The sequence below is a fragment of the Nannospalax galili genome, unplaced genomic scaffold (assembly GCF_000622305.1).
Source record: "Nannospalax galili isolate Female #2095 unplaced genomic scaffold, S.galili_v1.0 scaffold741, whole genome shotgun sequence".
Classification (NCBI taxonomy): domain Eukaryota; kingdom Metazoa; phylum Chordata; class Mammalia; order Rodentia; family Spalacidae; genus Nannospalax; species Nannospalax galili.
In genome coordinates this window covers 1,033,416-1,051,812 of record NW_008346093.1, presented here as the reverse complement: position 1 = coordinate 1,051,812, position 18,397 = coordinate 1,033,416, and the positions used below count along the sequence as shown (strand labels likewise).

The 18,397-nt window shown below is 47.9% G+C and overlaps 1 protein-coding gene across 3 annotated transcripts; it reads right to left on the bottom strand.

Moving 5' to 3' along the window:
- Positions 1-5,036: 5,036 nt before the first annotated feature.
- On the bottom strand, positions 5,037-18,133 carry Suv39h1 (suppressor of variegation 3-9 homolog 1). 3 transcript variants are annotated; one of them, XM_008842547.3, is made up of 6 exons: positions 17,977-18,133; positions 15,744-15,889; positions 13,701-14,363; positions 7,155-7,301; positions 6,941-7,070; positions 5,037-6,214 (listed from the first exon to the last, which is right to left on the bottom strand). In XM_008842547.3, the coding sequence occupies exons 1-6, from the start codon at positions 17,993-17,995 to the stop codon at positions 6,081-6,083; spliced, it is 1,239 nt and encodes a 412-aa protein (XP_008840769.1). In that variant the 5' UTR covers positions 17,996-18,133; the 3' UTR covers positions 5,037-6,080. The 3 variants fall into 3 exon arrangements, with proteins under 3 accessions (XP_008840769.1, XP_017655963.1, XP_008840770.1); XM_017800474.2 differs by lacking the exon at positions 17,977-18,133 and adding an exon at positions 17,537-17,773 and having other exon boundaries at positions 5,037-6,211; XM_008842548.3 differs by lacking the exon at positions 17,977-18,133 and adding an exon at positions 17,537-17,771.
- Between the last annotated feature and the right edge of the window lie 264 nt (positions 18,134-18,397).

The window sequence follows — 18,397 nt, the reverse complement described above, 5'->3', positions numbered from 1 at the left end:
AAAGTTATTAATGAAAGATTGAGTATTGAATCCTGTCATTTTTATTTGTTTATATTCTTGATATAGCTGTAGTTGTCCACAGTTATACCTTCATTGAATTTCTTTCTGCAACCCCTTGGGTATAGTCATTCCTTTCCTCAGCTCTTTGTATTGCTTCCAGAACTCTCTGAAGGGCTGGTTTTGTGGACATGCTTCCCGAATGCTGGCATTAAAGGCATGTACCACCATGCAGGCAAGTAAGTGCACCCATGTTGTGCAATGCCTGCGGAGAACACAATAGGGTGTCGGATCCCCTGGAACTGGAGTTACGGACAGTTGTTTGCTGCCATGTGGGTGCTGGGATTCAAACCCAGGTCTTCTGCAAGAACAGTCAGTGTTCTTAATTGCTGAGCCATCTCTCCAGCCCCAGGGTTTATGATTTTTAAAAAGTATTTATTAACTTAATTTTATGTAGGTAGGTACACTCGTGTCATTCAATGCCCGTGGAAGTCAGAAGAGGACATTGGATCCCTTGGAACTGGAGTTACCGATAGTTGTTAGCCACCATGTGGGTGATGGAAATCAAACCCAGGTCCTCTGCATGTCTTTTCAAGTTACCTGAAATGTGTGATGGTGTATGTCCCAGGATGGGAGTTCTCTGATATTTCTGGGTGTATGTCAGAGTTATGAAATGTGTGATCTGCTTCTGGGGGTATTTTTCAGCATGTGACTCTATCACGTAAATGTGAAGTAACATTTCATTAAGGGTTATATACTCACAAACAGGTCACAAATTTCAGTCTTGGGAGCATATGTATATAAAAATACCAAACATGAGGCTGGATCAATGGCTCAGCAGTTAAGAGTGTTGCTGCTCTTCCAAAGGACCAAACTTTCATTCCTGGCACCCACATCATCGGACGGCTCACAACTACTGCTAACTCCAGTTCTAGGGGATCCAACACCCTCTTATGGCCTCCATAGGCACCTACACACATGTGACACACATACACACAGACACAAACACATAAATAAAAATAAAATCTTAAAAAAAAATACCAGGTGCTTCACTTACCAGATACCCACTCACTCTGGAAAATAAACTGAAGAATAGACTTGAAAGTTTGTGAATATGTTGCAGGGTTTGAGGGCTCTGCTTTTTTTTTTCATGAGACATGGTCTGTGTTGCCAAGGTTGAGCCTGGAAGTTACAATCCTCTTGCCTCAGTCTCCCAGGTACTGGGATTCCATGCATGTACCATTATGCGTGCTTTTTAAAAGACAAGTGCTCATTAAGTAGCCCTGGATAGCCTGGAACTTTCTATGTAGAACAGGCTGGACTTGCCCTCACAAAGATCCTTCCACTTCTGCCTTCCACGTGCTGAGATTAATTAAAGATGTGCACCACCATGCCCAGCTGGCTCTGCTCTTTCTGTGAGTACATTTCGAGGTTGTTAGTACTGTCATCACAATTGTGAGGTGTATGGCTTGTTTGGGGTATAATTCTCTCCCTTCTTCATGGGTGTGTGCATCAATATAGAAAAGTATCTGATCTTTTGTTCTTTTGTTTATATTCCAGAGTGTGCTTGTTCTGGCATAGGAAGTATCTGGTATTTTTATGCTCTAGAGATTGAGAAGTATGGTCTATTTGTTGCTATATGGCCCTGAATGTTATTCCTCTGTTTGTGGGTATGTTTCCCAGCTTGAATGGTTTTTGCTCTTCTGTATGTCATAGGATGTGAGGTCTATGTTCTTTGGGGGCATGTGCTTCCTAGAATTTGAATTCTATGATCTGTTTTTACCAGTGTGTCACAAGGGGTGGTGTCTTTAATGTATGATGTGAGGGGGTGAGGTCTCTGACCTGTTTGCTGTGTGTCCACAATTTGAAGCATCTGAATTGATTTTTGCATCCAGCAAGTTCTCTGAATTATATTTTGAAATCTGCATCCTAAGTCTCAGAAGGATTTTTGAATCTCAGAGGGTTCTGAGCATTTTTTGATATGCATTACTTAGGTGAGTTCACTAAGGTGTTGGGATTATTGTATTTAAATTGTGAAGTCTCTAAGCTGTCTGGCTATGAATGTCCTAGGATGTGCGGCACCTAAGCTTTTATTTATTATTTTTATTTTATGTGTATGAGGGTTGTGCTGGATAGCTTTAGTGTCAACTTGACACACCTGGGTTGAGGGAGCCTCAGTTGGGGAATTTCCTCTATTGGACTGGCCTGTGGCCATGTCGGAGGGGCATCTTCTTGATGAGTGATGTGGGAGGGCTCAGCCCACTGTGGCCGTGCCACCCCTGGGCAGGTGGGCCTATGTTGCATAAGAAAGCAGGCTGATCAGGGGCCAGGGGAGCAAGCTAGTAAGCAGCGTTCCTCCATGGCCTGTACTCCAGCTCCTGCTTCCAGGTTCCTACCTTGGGCTCCCTGATGAACTACAACCTGGGGGATGTAAGCTGAATAAACCCTTTCCTCCCCAAGTTGGTAGTGGTCAGAGTATTCTGTCACAGCAATGAAGAACAAACTAGGACAAGTGTATTGCCTGTATCGATGTAAGTGCACCTGTGTCATGTAATGTCCTCAGAGGTCAGAGGAGGGTGTGAGTCCCCTGGAACTGGAGTTATGGACAGTTGTTAGGCGCCATGTAGGTGCTGGGAATCGAACCCGGTTTCTCTACAAGAGCAGTCAGTGCTCTTAACTGCTGAGTCATCTCTCCAGTCCCATTTAGCATGTTGTTAGGTGAGAAATCTCTGTACCTTTTGGGTGACACCCTCTTCTGACCTCTGTGGGCATTTCTCGACATGGATGCACTTATATACATGCATACAATATTCATACACATAAAAATAATATATTTTAAAAAATAAGCTGGGTGTGGTGGCGCACACTTTTATCCCAGCATGTGGAGGCCGAGGCAAGAGGATCTCTGTGAGTTCCAGGACAGCTGGGGCTACAGGGAGACCCTGTCTCAGACTAAATAAATAATTCACAAAGATCCACCTGCCTCTGCCTCCCCAGTGCTGGGATTAAAGGCGTGGTCTACCATGTCCAGCTATTATTATTTTTTATGTGTCTGCATGTATTGCCTGCATGTAGGTAAGTGCACCCGGGTCGTGCAATGCCCGAGGAGGACAGAAGAGGCTGTTGGATCCCCTGGAACTGGAGTTACAGACAGTTGTTAGCTGCTATGTGGGTGCTGGGATTCGAACCCAGGTCTTCTGCAAGAACAACCAGTGTTCTTAACCACTGAGCCATCTCTGCAGCCCCAAAACTTTTTAAAAAAGGAATGGTAAACTGGAGAGATTGGCTGCTACCTGCAGAATACCTGGTTCAAATCCCAGCACCCACATAGCAGCTGACAACTGTCCATATTTCCAGTTCTAGGGGATCCAACACCTCCTATGTCCTCCACAGGCACTGCATGACATGGATGCACTTACATACATGTAGGCAATACACACACACAAAATGTAAATCTTTTTTTTTTTTTTGGTCTATTTGAGACAGTGTCTCCTTGTAGCCCCAGCTGGCCTGAAACTTAATGTGTGTACCAGACTGGCCTCGAACTCACGGATATCCGCCTGCCTCTGCCTCCCAAGTGCTGGGACTACAGGTGTGCGCCACCACACACAGCTATAAATCTTTTTTCTTTTTTTTAAATGGTAAGATTCTGATCTGTTTGAGGTCAGTGTCCAGGCCACCTGGCCTCATAGTTTACTTGGGGGCTGTATCACAAGGTAGTGCCAAAGCTATGTAGGTTTGTGCCCAGAGTATGACGCTTCTAGCCGTTTGTGGAAAATAGTGTCTAAAAGCTATGAGTTGGTTTTTGGAAATCTGTGTCCAGGGTCAGGTACCAGAGTTGGGTTAGGGACATTGTTCTAGTATATGTAATTCCAGAGCCCTCTAGTGTCATGGTTGGGGTGCAAGATCTCTGCACTTTCTGGTAGTCTGAGGGTATGGAATCTCTGAACTGTTTGTCCATCTTTGTCCCAGTTTGTAGCCCTCTGAAAATAGGATTGTGCCCACAACTGTCTAGTCTCCGAGCTTTAGTGGGGGTTTATACCAGGTTTCCGGGTAATGGAGCTCTTTGGGCATATGGGTTATAAAGTATGAGTTCTGAAATGTTTGGTGGTCTATAGTAACTAAATTGTTTAAAAAATCTGTATCAGCCAGGCATGGTGGCACACGCCTTTAGTCTCAGCACTCTGGAGACAGAGCCAGGCAGATCTCTGTGAGTTCAAGGCCAGCCTGTTCTACATAGCTAGTGCCAGGTCATCTGGAGCTACAGGGAGACCCTGTCTCAAAGACAAAATTCAAGTAGCAGGCTATGGGGGTCAAAAATAGGAAGATTTGGGCTAGGTGTGGTGGTACATACCTTTAATCTCATCACATAAAATGCAGAGGCTGGCAGATCTTTGTGAGATCGAGGCCAGCCTGGTCTACATAGTGAGTTCCAGGCCAGCTGGGGCTACAGGAAGACCCTGTCCAAAAAACCCAGCAACAACAAAAAATAGGTTTACAGTCAGATGGTTTAGCCTTTTAGGCCACATTCTAGGACAACCTCAGCTCTTAGCTTCGGTTACCAAGATCTCAATCCTTCACACTTTAGTCCACAACGCAGTTTATTGATGTGTACTCCAGGCTGGGTAGGGCTGAGGGGTATAACAAGAGAACCAGATTCAGTCCATGCCTGAGAGTCAGCCTGGGGAGTGCAGGCAGAAACACACACACACACACACACACACACACACGCACACACGCGCACGCACACACACACACCACACAGATCTGGCATCAGTAGCAGGGTACACAGTCTCACACAGATAGGGGCACTCTGGGCACAGGTAGTCAGGAAAGGCTTCCAATAGACAGGAAGTGGGGAGAGCAGGGAGCAAGGCAGCCATCAGAACCTTCAATTTTGTACATTTCTAGGCAGTTACTTTTGAGACCAGTGGATCCAGGGTGAATGCAAAGGGCTTGGGGCTGACAAGTAACAGAGGCTTTGCTCTAACTTTACCGTATTATTCTAGTGAGTAAGTTCTCCCTAGCCATTTTTGGCCTGTATGTTGCCTTCTGCTACATGGGCTTTTTCCTGGGCTCCACCTCTGTGGTTTTTAAAGCTTCCCTGAGACAATCCATATGGACCAGGTGCTCTACCCAGTGCCTGGCACCTCTTCAGCTCTAATCAACACACATTACTGTTACTGTCCTAAGTGCTATCTATAGGCTATCTAGGTCTTGGTTCCAGCTTCCATAGTTCTGGCAGTCATCACACCCCAAGGCAGTGCTTCTAGCACACCCAGCACTCCAGAAAGCCTGGGACATTCTTTTCTTCCCAATGACAAAACTCTGCCCTAACTTTCCTGTGGGGCTGGCAGGGGCTGGCCAGTAGGCCACGGACATCCAGTCCATCCCCATTCCAGTGGCACTTGGACATCTACTTCTCAGATGAGCAACTCCGAAACACACTATGGGTCTTAAGGTCAATACTAGGCAGCATAACCCTTAGCCCCCCAGTTCAGGAGACTTTTTCTTTCACAAGTATAAAGGCTCTGTGAGTACAGATCCAGCTTTATGCTGGGCTGGTAGCTGTCTGAAGTCTGTCTGGGGGTTGCTTCCTCATATCCTTGGAGCAGTGAGGAAGACTTTAATAGACCACATAGGCTCCAAGCAGAAGCAGATACAAAAACAAAACAAAACATCTTAACTGGGTGTACACACTGAGGCAGGAGGACTGAGAGTTCAACACTAGCCTGAGCTATAGAGATGCTATCAAAAAAAAATCTTTCTGTTCAAGGGCCGAGTTGCTCACTCTTTGGACCTCTATGTGACATGAATCCCAATTCCAGAAAATCCTAACGTGAAAAATTTCTGAAAACGGAAATGGGGGCTGTAAGTGCAACCCCTAATGGGGCTGAGACAGGGGAAAAGAACACAGAAAGGGTACTGTCACTTTAGCCCTGACCCTGGAGCAAGTGGACCAGGTGGGGGCAGGTGGAGGCAAGCAAGGCTCTGACGGTCATTCTCGACAAGAGGGCAGCAGTAGCAGAGAGGCAGGTGGCTTCAGGCCCCTTCGGTGAGCCTGGCCTCAAGACTTCTCAGGGCTAGAAGAGGTATTTTCGGCAGGCAGCTGTCCCACATTTGCATTCAATACGGACCCGTTTCTTTGGGGAGCTGGGAAGCCCAGCCAGGCCAAAGTTGGAGTCCATGCGGGTACTCTCCATGTCGACGGGGTCTACTGTAGAAATCACAGACGGGGAAGGGGGGGGGGGACTTGTTAGAAGGCCTACATGAAAAATACAGCTACCTTTTATACCAGGAGACCCAGGGACCTTGGGGGTTAGAACCAGGTCTAGGATTTGCGTTCAAAGAGGATCTCTGGGATGGTGGTTTGGGGTAGAGCCAGAGCATAACGCTGGAGGGGTTGTTCAGGGTGAGGGTTAAAGGCTGTTGGGGAGGAAGAGGGCTGCTAGGGAAATAGGAAGGTCATGTTAGGCAGGCAGGGTTCAGAAATGGGGGGGGGCAACCTGGGCATCCAGAAGGCACCTAAACATCTGCCAAGTGTCTCAGAGGTGACTAATTTATCTAGAAGAGGACTGACTGGAGGACACAAAGGTATCTAGAGGCTCAGAACAAGGAAAGTGAAAGGTTAGAGCGGGGAGGGTCAGGGGTAGTTCAAGATGGAAGCATGGAGTGCCTTAACGCTCCAGCCAAACATCCTCCCACACAAGTCTTGAGAGAAACATACAAGTGTCTCAGGGTTAGGATTCAGGGGATGGGAATATGGGAGCCTCCAAGCTGCAGGCAGGGGTCCAGGTGGAAGGCTGGGAGTCAGAAAGAATATCTTAAAACTCTAGCAAAAGAATGGGTCCTCTGAATGATCCATGTGCCTTGGGGGAGGGGGAAAGTCCTCACATCCCATGTCATGGTGTGCCCTTGCCCCTGGGGCCCTTGCCACCCCCACCTTGCATGTTGTAATCAAAGGTGAGCTCCTCGCCTGCCCAGATGGTTCTTGTGGCAAAGAAAGCGATGCGGGGTAGGCGCTCATCAAGGTTGTCTATGAACACGTTGTACACCTGCAGGTTGGGATCACACTGGGCAAGAAAAACAGTGGCAGGGTGAGGAGGGACCCTGACCTGCCCTTCCCAACCCCCTGCCCACCTGCTGGGGGCACCCACACTATGGTTGACAAAGTGGGAGATGTTGCCATAATAGGCGGCATCCACAGTATATACGTCTTCCACGTAGTCCAGGTCAAAGAGGTAGGTGGCGCCCTGGCGGTCGTAGATCTGGCCCCGCCGCTCTGCCTCCTCTGAGGTAATAATCTGGGTAAGGGGGATAAGATTGGTCATGAAGGCTCAGGGAAGCCAGCCCCACTTGACTCTGGCCTGGCCCCTAGGAAGAGAAAAACAGTGAGCAGGAGGCACTCTGGCCATGAACACACAGGGGCAGTGTCCTCAGAGGGCTCCCCACTACCTACCCCTCAGGACTCTCTGGATGGCAGGAGGCAGCTTACAACAGTGGGGGGCTGGCTGCAAGGTGCAGTTACAGAGAAAAGAAGTGAGGAACTCCACCTTCTGCTGCCCAGTGAGATGTCCCAAAGTTTTATATGACTTGGGACAGAGAGAAGAAAAACAAGAGCAAGAGAGAATAAGAGCCAGGGTGCAAGGTGAAACAGACCCAAGGCAAGATGGCTAGAGACACAGTATAAGGGAAGAACAAGGGAGTGAGAGCCAGTTCAGGCCATGATGATGGCAAGGACATGGAGAATGTGGGAAATAAAGAGATCCAGGACAGTGGGGACAAGGGCTTTGAATGAATGGGAAAGGGGCCCAGACAGGAGAGCTAGAGGGAGAAACAAAAACACAGAATCTTAGTGCAAAAGACCAAGGTCCTCAGAGAAAATCTAAGGCCAATATCCTGGAGTCCTGAGACGGCCAGAAGGAGGCCTGGCCCAAAATTTTATGAGAAAATGACAGATAAAGGGAGAAGTAACAACAAGAAAAAAAATGAAGGAAAGGAAATCAAAGTAGAGATAAGCTTTCTGGTGCCAACACCTGGGGCTGGAGACAGCTGTAAGCACCTCCTCCCCAGTACTCCCATCCGAGTAAACATGAAGCTGCTCCACCATCTGTCCTTACCTTTGCTTCCCAAATGCTCTTGATGGATTCCACTTCACCCTCACTTGGCAGATTCTCCTCAGGCCCCCATATCTACTCATCTCCTAGGAACCGAAATTATAGCCTCTGTGGCTGACTAAGGGTCCTGCTATACCAAAGACTGCCATCTCCTTGGCCCAGGCAGTCCTCAAGGTAGTTCTAGCACTCTTCCCATCTGTCTACATCAAACATACATTGCCCATCTCCCTAATGACACTGGATACAAACCCATGTGGCCCAGTGACTATGCTCTTCTGCCTTCCAAATCTATCCCCTTCTGGGTGTGACCACCCTGTGTTCTCTAGCAAGAAGGCCACACTACTGTCCTGTACACTGCCTTTTCTGTCATCACCTCTAGCCTATGCCCTGTGCCAAGTCCTGATCAACAGTTGCCTCTATAAAACCCAGATTTCTCTCCATACCATACTGCTCAACCATCTCCTGCTCTAGCTCCATTTTTTTTTTTTGGTCTTTTTGAGACAGGGTCTCCCTGTAGCCCCAGCTGTCCTGGAACTCACTATGTAGACCAGGCTGGCCTTGAACTCAGAGATCCGCCTGCCTCTGCCTCCCGAGTGCTGGGACTAAAGGCGTGTGCCACCATGCCCGGCTTCCATTCTCTTTTTTACAACTTCTTTTTTGGTCTTTTTGAGACAGGGTCTGGCCTGGAACTATGTAGACCAGGCTGACCTTGAACTCACTGAGATCTGCCTGCCTCTGACTCCCAGGTGCTGGGATTAAAGGTGTGAGCCACCATGCCCAGCCATTCTCTTTTTTAATATTTTATATATCACTTTTATTTTGTGTGTATGAGTATACTGCAGTGTACTGCCTGCATGTGTGTCATGCCATGTCCACAGAGGTCAGAAGAGGGCATCAGATCCCCTGAACTGGAGTTAGGATGGTTTTTAGCCACCATATGGGTGCTGGGACTCAAACCCAGGTCCTCTGCAAGAGTAGTCAGTGCTCTTAACCACTGAACCAACTCTCCAGCCCTCTAGCCCTCTAGCTGGAACATGGCTCCCCCATTTACAATTTGTTCGTTCATTCACATATTCAGTAGATTTTTGGGTTTTTGATGCTGTGGACCAACTCAGAGCCTTATGTACACTAACCAAACACACTACCAACTGAGCCACCAGCCCACTGGAGGATTTTCACCGAGGACTGTGCCTAGATCCTGCTCACAAGAGTCACAGTCTGGGTGAGGGAAGACAACAAAGATGGAATCAGACATGCACAGAATAAGATGTTGTTCAGAGAACAGTGCTCAGAAAGACTTCAAGGGGAAAATTCAAAGGAGATATGTCCTAGGGCTAGAGAGATGGCTCAGCTGTTAAAGCCCTATCAGAGGACCTGAGTTTGGATCCTAGCACCAATATCAGGCTGCTCACAAATGGCTGTGACTCCAATTCCAAGGGATCAGATGCCCCTGGGCACTGGCACCTACACCCACACCGTAAAATAAATCTTTTTTTTTGTCTTTTTGAGACAGGATCCCCCTGTAGCCTCAGCTGGCCTGGAACTCACTATGTAGACTGCCTCTGCCTCCCAAGTGCTGAGACTGAAGACGTGCACCACCACGCCTGGCTAAAATAAATCTTTAAAAAATGACAAGACCTCCAAAGCAGGCTACAGGTCACAACAGGGCATTGCCATCATAAAGAGTAAAGCCTGTCTCCTGAAGGATGCAACAGCCACAGGCAGAGTATGCTGAGGTAGGTTCCACCTTGTGGTGTTGGCATGTGATGACTTAGAGCCTCCAGCCGTCCAGCCCCTCAGAAGCCAGCTGCCTCTCATTGAATACCAGCCCTAGTCTGAGCCACCTTTCTAATTGGAGTCCCTCCCCAAGCCAGGAAAAATGCCTACATCCTCCCCCACTCCATCTTTTTGCCTGTTCTGTCCCTACCTGCTCCCCCAGTTTCACCAGGATGAGTCATACCTCAAGCCCTCCAGGGCACAAACAGTCTTCCTTCTTCCCTCCCTTTCTTTCACCTTCCTTCCGTCCCACTCTGTAATGGATGTCCCACCCTGAATACTCAGGAACAGATTCATCCCTGTCCTTGTCCCTACTCTCTAGCAGCTCTCTAGAGTGTTAGGGAAGACAAAACAGCCTAGGACTTGGCAGCTTAGGGAGGCTGTTGATATGATAGAACTAGAAAACTAAAAGTCAGTGACTACTCTGCCCTCTACTGGGCGAGAGGTCCTGAATGTTTTCTCTATGAGCCTGTTTCCTCAGGAAGAAAAAAAGCCAGCAGGCCTGTCAGAGCACCACTTTTAGACGCTAAGTATTTCTACCACCTACTTCATTTTACTAGCTTTGTAATTTCAAGCAAGTTACTACACTGCACCGATCTGGGCCTCCATTTTCTCATCTATAGAATGGGAATGGCAGTGATTAAAAAGCCCAACCTGGAAGGGGCTGTTGTAAAGGCACAAGATCATGACTGTGACAAGTGTTCTGTGTTGGTTTTGCAATGACTGATTGACTACCATTACCTTGTCAAAAATCTAAGGAGTACCCTACCCTATTATGTATTTTTACCTAAGAACTAATGAAATGCTATACCATCAACTAATTAAAACTCACTTTCATTCCAAAATATGGAAAGAATGCATGTTTCAGAATGAATAAGATGTGCTAGCACTCTCTGTTGGATGAGGATAAAAATAATGTGCAGAAAACATGAAAGTCTGGACAAAACATGGAAGGGTACAAAGGAGCACTCACTACTGTTATAACCGTCCTGGCGCACGCCTTTAATTCCAGCAGAGGCACGTGGATCTCTGTAAGTTCAAGGCCAGCCTGGTCTACATAGTTGAGTTCCAGGCCATCTGGGGCTACAGGGAGACCCCCCCCAGAAAAAAACTGTCGGTGATGCCAAAGAGAAAGAATGGTCCATCAAGGATTGGGGATTATACTCTGAGTTACATAGCACCATGAAGGCTGGAATGTGGCTCAGTGGTAGAGCATTTGCCTAGCACGTGGGAGGCCCTGGGTCCTATCCTCAGCAGAGACAGATGCTGTATTTACAATAAAATAGTACCTTGAGAACATCTGAGACAGTGCCTTATAATTATGTAAATTAATATTTCTGTGATTAAATATATGACTATTCACCCCAAGTACAGAGACAATAAATAGGCCTTTATCAGATCAGGTTGAGATTTACAGCTAGAGGAGTTACAAAAAATAAAAAACCTCTTCACTTTCTGAACATTTTGAATTGCCTTACTTTTGAATTGTAGCACTAACACTTACCTGAGACTTACTGTGTAGAAATACTGTTCAAGCACCTCTTCCAAGTGCTTCATATGAATAGCTAAATGTTTCTAAGAGTCTTATGAAGTGAGCACTGTTATCATTCTTGTTTTCTGGATTAGGAAATGAGACAGAGAGGTGAAGTTGAAGGGCTGGTATACAACTTTGGGCAGCAGGCAGCCTCCAGGGCTGTGCTAACTCTTCAGAGGCCATGTGGGAAAATGAGTTTGGCTCTGATAGTGTTTGGGGGTCTGGCACCATCAGAAGAATCCATAGGTCTGAGGGTATCAGAGGAAGGCCTACAAGGTGCTAACCATGGCAAGACAGACCAAGAAATAACATGGAGAGCTGTATGAGAGAGGGAAAGGTGAGAGGCCCCTGGAAACCCTCGTATTTCCAGAGGGAAGGAGCAAGGATACTAAATTCAGGGGACTCTGAGGCTCTTCTTATGAGGTTCTGTGTGTACACAGCTTTTCCTCCACCATCAGGCAATACAATTAGGCTGACTTGCTTCCTGCTTGGGATGGCCTCTAGAAATGCTGGAATCCCAAGGCTATGGACACCTCCTTTCAGATGTCAGGTTATTGAGGATGTGGGTGCCCTCTACTACCTGTCAGGGTACTTGTAGATGTAAACTTGATCTCCAAACTGTCCAATCCTAATCCCTCTGGGGTGAAGACACTTATTTTCCCTGACTTTCAGAATGCCGTGAAGTCAGGGCTCTCTCGAGTAGAGAGAGCTCCAGATTCTGAGGATCCCTCCTCCTGCTATTGTCAGAAACCCTGTGAATGTGATACCTCCTTTCTGCTCCAAATTGCCTGGTCCTCTAACACATGGACATTTTCTCCAGGACATTTTCTCCTTGTCCAGACTGTTAGGGTACTCTGTGGTTTAGACTGTTCTACCTTGAGACTATCTCTGTCCCTCTGGGGTCTGACCCTTTGCTCTAGTTCCTCAGAGTGGGAGCTTGTACTTAACAATGTCACTGCTACAGTCAGACACCCTCAGATGTATCTTCAGGCCACTTATGATCACTTTCCAACGGTATAACATCCCTGAGGGATCTACGGAAATACATGGAGGTTGTCATTATGGCAAGGCACACTCAGGGATTTAGATGGTCAAGGTGCAGGGATGCTAAATCTCTCAAGGCAAGAGTTGTCTACATAAAAAAACTGCCTGGCCTCAAATGCCTACCATACCTGACCTGAGAATGTGATAACTTTCTGTTGCACATCTGCCAGTTTCTCATACCACAGTTTTTTTTTAAAAAACAAAACAAAACAAAACAAAACCCCAGGGTCTCCCTGTAGCCTCAGCTAGCCTAGAACTTGCTATGTAGATCAGGCTGGCTTCGATCTCAGAGACTGACCTGCCTCTGTCTTCTGAGTGCTGGGATTAAAGGCATGTGCCACTGCACTCAGCAACCCATGCCACTTCTGTTTTATACTTGGACAAAGTACACTCCTCACATCTCCCTGCAACTGAGGTAGGGGCTATGACTCCCAGCCAGCAGACAGTGGACACAAGTAGCACGTATTGCTTCCAGGCCTGACTAATTAGAACCTTCTCCTACAGTCCCCTACTAGGAAATGCTGAGGATCTGGTGGTGACCTGAAAGTTCTAAGATACAAGGAAGACTCAAGGAGGGAAGAAAAAAACTTAAGGAGGGAAGAAAGGCTATCCCTTGAAACACCCACACCAAGTGCTCATGTGCAAACTCCTAAACTAGGCATGATGGTGCATGCCTATAATCCCAGCAGCACCTGGGAGGGGGAAGCAGGATTGTTAAATTCAAAGCCAACCTGGGCTACAGCTTGAGACTCTGCCTCAAAACAAAGCAAGCTAACTCCTAATGTATGAAGCCACGAAGACCTGAAGATTGTCAATTACAAAAAACTAGCCTGCTTCATGGGCTACCTCACCTTTCCCCTCAGGGAAAGTAGCCTACATGCTACTAAATTCACTGTAATAAAATGACCCCTTAGCACAGGATAGGAAGAGGGTGTACCTTTTCAGGTGTTAGAGCCTTATGCTAACAGACCACATGACTTCTGACAGGCCTGCTGCCTAGAGCTCAGTTCTGTGCTTACGAAGCCAGCCATGGCCAGAAGCATGTCAGTATTTTTTTAGCTACTCACATGTGCCAGCTTAAAGTACTAACCCTTACCACAATGTCCCTAAGACCAACACCCTAGGTGTTTCTCACAAGGAAAGCAGGGGGAGTTTTAGGCACATGACAGGAGGCACACACACTTTGAACAGAGTGAGAAAAGCTGCATACACACACATACCCATCTCCTCACCTCTCCCACATACTCCATAACAAAGCTATTTTTTCGGATCTTTTCCAGTGTGCGGACACCCCAGCCACGCCCATCATCTGTGCGGAAGATGCAGAGGTCATAGCGGATGCCTTTCTGGACTACACGGTTGGGGCAGTCATGGCCACAGCGACAGCGGGAGTTGCACTCATAGATGGGCTGCCCAGCTCTCAGTCGCACTTGGCCTTTGTCATTGTAGGCAAACTTGTGCAGGGATGCTCCAGGGCAGCAGCCTCCGGTGGGTGCCAACAGACAGTCCTGACACTCACAACCAACAGCGACTTGGTTGAGGGTGATGCCCTCACCAACACGGTACTCGTTGATATATACAAAAGCCCGTGGAGGGCCATCCAGGTCCACCTCATTTTCTACAGTGATGCGTCCCAGGTGATTGCGCTTGGTATTGAGCTCTCGCTCCCAGTACTGAAGTGCTCGCCTCTGCTTGGCCTTCTGTACTAGGTAGCTGGCCAAGTTTGGGTCCAGATATCGTGGTGGCTTTGACCTGCGGTGCCTCCGGAGCAGTTCCTTTTCTAAGTCCTTGTGGAACTGCTTAAGAATGCGCACACATTTAAGATTCTGCCTTGGTTCCCAGGTGCTCTCTGAGTCAGGGTATCCACGCCACTTAACCAGGTAATACTCCTGCTCCTGTTGGGAGGTACAGGGACATAACACCAGTAAGTGCTGAGACCCTTGTGCCAATGGAGAACACTCACCCCACACCACTCTCTCTTGAACAGTTCTATGAGGGGATTCTAGAGTAAGGATTACTAGGTTCAACTCCCACCCTCCCCGTTACTATCTGTTGAAATTTCACTTCCCAAACTACTCCCTCCTCTGTCTTCCCCATGATGTATGTGCTTTCTTCCTAGCTGTTCACACCCAAACTCCTGGAGTTATTCTTGGCTCCTCTTTTGTTCGTACTCCCCACTAAATACATTAGGAAACTGACCCCTTCGTGCCATCAAACCATTGCCACTAGCACCACCACTGCAGCCAGCCTGGCCTCTGACAGGAGCCTCTTTACAGGTTCCCCTGCCTCTACTCTTGCCCCTACAGGTGGCTTTCTGTACTCCAGCCAGAGGAAGATTTAATTGTTGGGAGTAGGCTGCAGAACAAAGTTTAAATCTTCAATTTGTGACTCCCTGGATATGTTACCTTCAGCAAGTTATTTGACTATGCCATGATTCTGTTCCTCATATGTAAAGAAGAAAATATAAGTGGGGGCCAGGTGTGGTGGCACATGCCTTTAATCTCAGCACTTGGGGGGCAGACGGATCTCTGAGTTCAAGGCCAACCTGGTCTACATAGTGAGTTAAGAACAACAAAAAAGAGGAGGACACACACCTATAACCCCAGCACTCAAGAGACTGAAGCAGGAGGATTCTGAATTTGAGGCCAGTATGTGCTACACAGCAAAACCCCAACTGAAAATATAGAAAGAGATAAACACGAAAGGAAAGAGAAAACAGCTAACATTTTTCTAGCATTCATTATACAGCAGGTACTGAGCTGAGCAACTGACCCATCCTAGCAACTAATTCTTACAACTCTATGAGGTAGACATTACCAGTTCTCACCATTTTACAGACCAAGAAAATGAAGCTGCATTTCAAGCAAGCATGCTGCTTCTGGCATGCTCTGCTAACTATCCTGTCTTTACTTTCTCTGGCACTTCATCCTGCAGTGTCATGGTTACAGAAATTTCTGTGGGCATATTGGAAGTTAACTATTGTCATTTTCACCTCCACTCTTGCACTCAGCATCTCAATCTCTGCAACTGGTTTATATTTCCCAATGGGAAAAGATATTTATTTGGGGATACATTCTGTCTCCTGTCCCTCTGAGAAAGTCACTTCACTTCCCTACCCATAAAATGGAGATAAAGGGGGCTTATCCTATCCTCCCAGAATCAGAGGAGAACATCCTCTTTGTAAACAGGGGTGGGCAGCAGGGAGGGGGGCAAAAGCGCAGGAAGGCAACTTCCTTGAGAGGGGCTCCCTTCTAGGGCAGTCACCCCAGACTTACACGGATCTTCTTATAATCACAAAGGTATTCCACTTCAAAGTCATAGAGGTTCCTCTTAGAAATGCCAAGGGCAGGACAGGAAAGCTTGGCTAGCCGGCACAGATCCTGCAGCTGATTCCACGACGATTTACAGCACACACTGAAGCCTGGATTGAGAAGGGCTAAGAGTCAGGGAAAAGAATCCACAGGCCTTCCTCAAAGCTGAGACCCTTCTGCCACAGGAACATGCTAGTTCCTTAAACCCCAATCCTCAATGCCCAGGGCAACTCCTAGAGTAACAAGGCTGGAAGTGGGGCTTGGTGCACTGACTGTCCCTAAAGGAATCTACTCCCAGAGCTTCCAAGGCCTAAAAGTTCTTGCAAACCATCTTGGGTTCAAGACCTTATCACCTTTTTTCCTACTTTGCAAAAGACAGACAGCAGCCTTCCAGCTCAATGGGGGGTCGGTGAGATTAAAATTTCCAGGGTACCAAATAAGGGTATTAATTGTAAAGACTGGTCTTCAAGTCCCTTTACATGAAACTCCTGGGCTAGATGTTTTAGAATTTAAAAATTTGGAGTTTTACAAATGTTGTTTTAGGTATCCCATGTATTAAGGTCACAGTCCCAGCATGGTCTGGGGCATCAAGCCATAATCAAATCTATTAATAAATCTATAGCAAAAATATGAATTTTCCACATTAAATATCTTCACTGAACAGTCCCACTTTTAAACTGCTATGACTGGTGCCAGTTTTTAAGAAAAAGACTTCTAGAGCCGGGTGTGGTGGCGCACGCCTGTAGTCCCAGCACTTGGGAGGCAGAGGCAGGCGGATCTATGTGAGTTCAAGGCCAACCTGGGCTACATAGTGAGTTCCAGGACAGCTGGGACTACAGGAGACCCTGTTTCAAAAAGACCGAAAAAAAAAAAGAAAAAGACTTCTGTTTTCAGGGCTTTTTAGGTTTTGGAATTATAAAGATTGTAGAAAGACGTTATGTTACAGGCAGCTTCCTTGACTTAGTCTGGGGCATCTTACAAACCCAAGGTCTATTTTTCCAGGCTGCATTTTTACTTGCTACCTCATTCATATTTCTGTGAAAGGTAGAGCTCTATTCAGAGTTCTGCTCTGAATTCAAGAACATGTAAACAGTATACATGGTAAGTGGTATTGACTCTTTTAAATATACCAGGAATTATTCTAAGGCCACCAAGTTTTTATAGACAGATTAAAAATATGTACATTTCTGCTTCAGAGCGCTTTAGAAATGGCTTTAGAAGCCATTTTATCAAAAAATGTCACAAAACACTTGATGCACAGTGCATCCAGTCAACATCATATTTTCATCCTTTAAAAATGTTTAATATTTTCTACCTCTCATTACACAACTCAAACTTAAGCAATCCTAATGAAATACTCTAGATGTTAACCTAAATCATAACAAAATTATTATGCGTACACCCTTCCCTTACCCAAGGCCCAGAGGCGATTGAGCCCTCTCCTCCCAGGCCTCTCCCTTCCAAAGCCCTTAACTAGCGTTTGAAACCCCACCGAAGTATCCCCAACTAACATGTCCAGCTGCGGGCTGCGCAGTAGCCAGGGCTGGACTCTCCAACCTCCCATAGGTCCCGCTCACACTTGTGGAATCTATCCTCAGAGCCTTACTCACAGCAGAGAAGCCCGCCCAACAAGCACCGTCACCCCTCTTTCCCTGCACATGGAGGAGTCCGGTTCTGTCAGGGAGGCCCCATTCCCCCTTTTGAGGGGAATTTTCTACTCCCAATCCTGTCCCCAACTCGCTGAGCTCCCCTCCCACCTTGAGTCGCCTGTTCCCCCATCGTGAGAGAGGGGTCCGTTCCCCGTCTTCTTATGCTCCTTCCGGCGTCTCGCGTGGAAACCGAAAGGCTAACGGTCACGGGAGCGCTTTTTTTGCGCGCGGCTGCGGCTTCTTCGTCAAGCCCCCGTGCGTGGGCACGCCGGCTCGGCTACGCACGGCCGCAGACCCCCTGGCGTAGCCGGCAGAGCCCGCGCAGCCTCTGCAGCCCCGCGCCCCCCGCGGCCGAAGCACGCGCCCCCTCCCCTCAGCCCCGCCCAGCCCGCGCGCCGGGCCGCGCTCTCCAACCCCGTCCTTTCCGCGCCCGCCTTCCAGCTCCAGGCTCCGAGACTCCTGACGCCCGGGCCCGGAGCCGGCGACACCACCCCGCTAGCGTAATCGGCCCGGCCGACAGGCCTGCGCCTCTGCCGCCACTGCTTCACCTTTTAAATTTTCCGCCATCTTTCTCCACGGCTAACGATATTCAGGCCTAGCCGGCCTCGCGAGAAGAGAACGCGCGCGGGCGTGGCCGTGGACACGCAGCTTATTGGCCGTCTCTGGCCGCCAACAGCGCCTGCGCGGACCAACCGGTGAGCCGTGACCAGCCCCTCCCGCCTCCAGGATCCGTCTGACGACTGGCGTTCTGCAGCTTTTTCCCAGAGTGCGTCTGGGCAGCAGCCACCGGGGTAGTTGACGTTCCTTCGGGCCCTGCCCTGTCCGTCACACTATTAGCCAATCACATCCTCAGCCACTCGTAAAGGGGACTGTCTTTTCTGTCAGACTCACTATTATGTCCGTCAGGGTATTTTCACCTCAGGCAGGCGTTCGCTCCCAGGCGGACTAGCTAGCGCCGGATATAGCTGC

What these genes read in the sequence shown, in the direction of transcription:
- Suv39h1 (XM_008842548.3), bottom strand. Translation starts at nt 17,558, where the DNA reads ATGGGGGAACAGGCGACTCAAG. An exon ending in GGGGGAACAGGCGACTCAAG is followed by an intron (nt 15,890 to 17,536) that starts GTGGGAGGGGAG and finishes TTCTCAATCCAG; the next exon opens with GCTTCAGTGTGTGCTGTAAA. An exon ending in GTGATTATAAGAAGATCCGT is followed by an intron (nt 14,364 to 15,743) that starts GTAAGTCTGGGG and finishes ACCTCCCAACAG; the next exon opens with GAGCAGGAGTATTACCTGGT.